This window comes from Cicer arietinum, chromosome 4 (genome assembly GCF_000331145.2).
Source record: "Cicer arietinum cultivar CDC Frontier isolate Library 1 chromosome 4, Cicar.CDCFrontier_v2.0, whole genome shotgun sequence".
NCBI lineage: Eukaryota > Viridiplantae > Streptophyta > Magnoliopsida > Fabales > Fabaceae > Cicer > Cicer arietinum.
Window position 1 is genome coordinate 45701126 of NC_021163.2, and position 2789 is coordinate 45703914.

The window sequence follows — 2789 nt, forward strand, 5'->3', positions numbered from 1 at the left end:
AGAGAAACCATCCATAAAAGAGAAGAGTGAATGGCGAGCCGTATTATCAACCAAAATATCGATGTGAGGTAACGGGAAATCATCTTTAGGACTAGCTTTATTAAGGTCCCTATAATCGACACACATTCGTACTTTGCCATCCTTTTTTGGCACTGGTACAATATTGGCTATCCATTGGGGATAATTTGCCACAGCGAGGAATCCTGCGTCAAATTGTTTTTGTATTTCTTCCCTGATTTTTAATGACATATCAGGCTTCATTCGCCTTAATTTTTGTTTCACCGGAGAAGAATCGGGTTTTAAGGGCAATCTATGCTCCACTATGCTAGTATCCAATCCAGGCATATCCTGATACGACCAGGCAAAAACATCTTTGTATTCATGTAAGAGTTGGATTAGTTTGTGATATACTTCTTTCTTTAAGATGGTGCCAACCTTAATTTCTTTCCTTCCTTCTTCAGTCCCTAGATTAACAATTTCTATCGGTTCCTCAAAGGGCATGATACCCTGGGTTTCCCGTTCTACCGCTCTTAACAAATCTAGAGGGGGTTCATAATCTTCTTCATTATCTTTTTCTGTTTGACTAACAAGATGGTTAAGATTATGCAACGAGATCTTAGTACAGTCGTCTGTGAATGAACTATTCCCAAATCTGCAGGATTCAAGGCTAGGATAAGGAGAAAGAAAAAAAAATAAAAAATAAAAAAAAATGGCGAATGAATATAAACATATGAAAGTGATAAGAAAGAACAATAAGAAAACAAAATGAGAATGCATTTATTGAAATTCAAAGTATTGGAAAAACAACATTGTATCCATCCTAAATATAATGAAACATCTTAAGGTTTTAGTAACAGTAATAATGCTTTTAGAATTACATTGGAATTGCATTTAATATCATAGGTGACTTGACTACTTTCCAATTCCTGATTTCTGCCCCTACACCACACGGGCGAATCCAATTAGCATCCCCATCAAACATGTCATCTTCAGCTGCCGCAATATGGATTTCACTTGTTGGTCTTGCACTTTGGAAACTCCGTCGGATGTCACAGATGGGAATCCTTTCGATTCTTGGCTCTCGATTTTCAATTCGAGCTAGTCTTTTTTCTTTTTTCTCTTTGACCAATCTCCGTTTGTCATCCCTGGTGGGTTTGTAACCTAAACCCCACTTATCTCTATTTTCAGGAAGTTCCACCGGTTCTTTGAGCCCTTCTTCATCCTTCCCCAACCCGTGCCATGGATGGTGTCCTCTGCTCAACATGAACTTAGCCACCATAATAGCAGTGTTGGACATATGTGGTTCTATAGGTGTCGTTTCGACATAAGCGGTGTCCACGATTTCTAGTGTTTGGAAGGCAGTTTCTAGAGCGTCTTTTGTTGTCTCAACATAAGGTGTGGTGGACAAATTACTCACCAAAAAATCTCCTTCTCCTAATATGATTACCAATTGGTCATTTATCATATACTTCAGCTTTTGGTGTAAGGTTGACGGCACTACGCCGGCAGAATGGATCCATGGCCTCCCTAATAAGCAACTATAAACGGGTACAATATCCATCACGTGAAACGTGATTTCGAATGTGACCGGGCCTATTTGAATTGGGAGATCGATTTCCCCCATTACTTCTCTGCGACTCCCGTCGAAAGCTCTAACAACCATGGGACTTGGTCTCATATATGTACCATCACAAGGTAGTTTTGCTAATGTTGATTTTGATATGACATTCAGTGAGGAGCCATTGTCAATGAGGACTCTTGACATTATATGGTCGAGGCACATTACTGATATGTGGAGTGCTTTATTATGCCCTCTCCCTTCGGTCGGCAACTCATCATTTGTGAAAGTTAGGTGATTGTTAGCTGTGATGTTATTTATGATGCCTCCAAATTTGTCCACGGTGATGTCGTGAGTGGCATGAGCCTCATTTAGTATTTTCATCAATAGCTTCCGGTGGGACTCAGAATTCATCAATAGGGATAACAATGAAATCCTTGTAGGAGTATGCTTGAGTTGGTCGACTATTTTGTATTCACTCTGTTTGATGATTTTGAGAAATTCCTGAGCTTCTTCATTAGAAACCTCATTTTCCACTTTCTCATTTTCGACTTTCTTTTCTTCTTTATCTGTGTATGCCTTCTCAAATACCACCCTCATTTCTCTTTGTGATTTTCCTGGGGAGCATATCCGATCATTTCTAGTCATTCCTCCTATTCCTGAAACGTTTGTGACAGCGGTGGTTTTAGAGCTAGAAACATCTTTGTCCTTCTGTTTAGCTAGATGTACCTCTACATTATAGTTCCAAGGTACGGCTTTGTTGTCTTTATATGAAAAAGGGCTTGGTATCTGAACTATTAAGGTCCTCAAATCACCGGGGGCATTCATACTTTCCTCCTTAGTGAAATGAATGACCAATGGCTTTGGGATGGTTATGCCAAGTTTTTCTTCTGATTGGGTTGCAATCATACCGTCATCCTTTTCTCAATGACCTATTTGAATGGTGCCTATGTTTATCAATTTTTGAAGTTCTTTTTTGAACTCATTGCATTCTTCCGTGGAATGATCTTCATTGAGGTGGAAATTGCATCTTGCTTTCACATCGGCATTTCCTTGGATTAACCCAAATTTACATAACTCAGAGAAAATCAGTCCCATCGGGGCCTTAATTTTCTCGACCTCCCTTATTACTTGGTGATTTTCTTCGATTGCATTCACTATTGGCCCACCATGGACTGGTAGAGGATTATTCTTCACGCTAGGCTCGTTTTCTTTAAAATTCAACCATCCA

The 2789-nt window shown here is 39.4% G+C and overlaps 1 protein-coding gene across 1 annotated transcript in view; it reads right to left on the bottom strand.

The window, feature by feature from the left end:
- Positions 1-2467, bottom strand: part of LOC140920082 (uncharacterized) — a 12030-nt gene extending 9563 nt beyond the window's left edge. The window contains exons 1-3 of the mRNA XM_073367394.1: positions 879-2467; positions 436-652; positions 9-348 (exon numbers count right to left, since the gene is read on the bottom strand). Coding sequence (XP_073223495.1) covers positions 9-348; positions 436-652; positions 879-2467 — 2146 coding nt within the window. The remainder of the gene's footprint in view (positions 1-8; positions 349-435; positions 653-878) is intronic.
- Between the last annotated feature and the right edge of the window lie 322 nt (positions 2468-2789).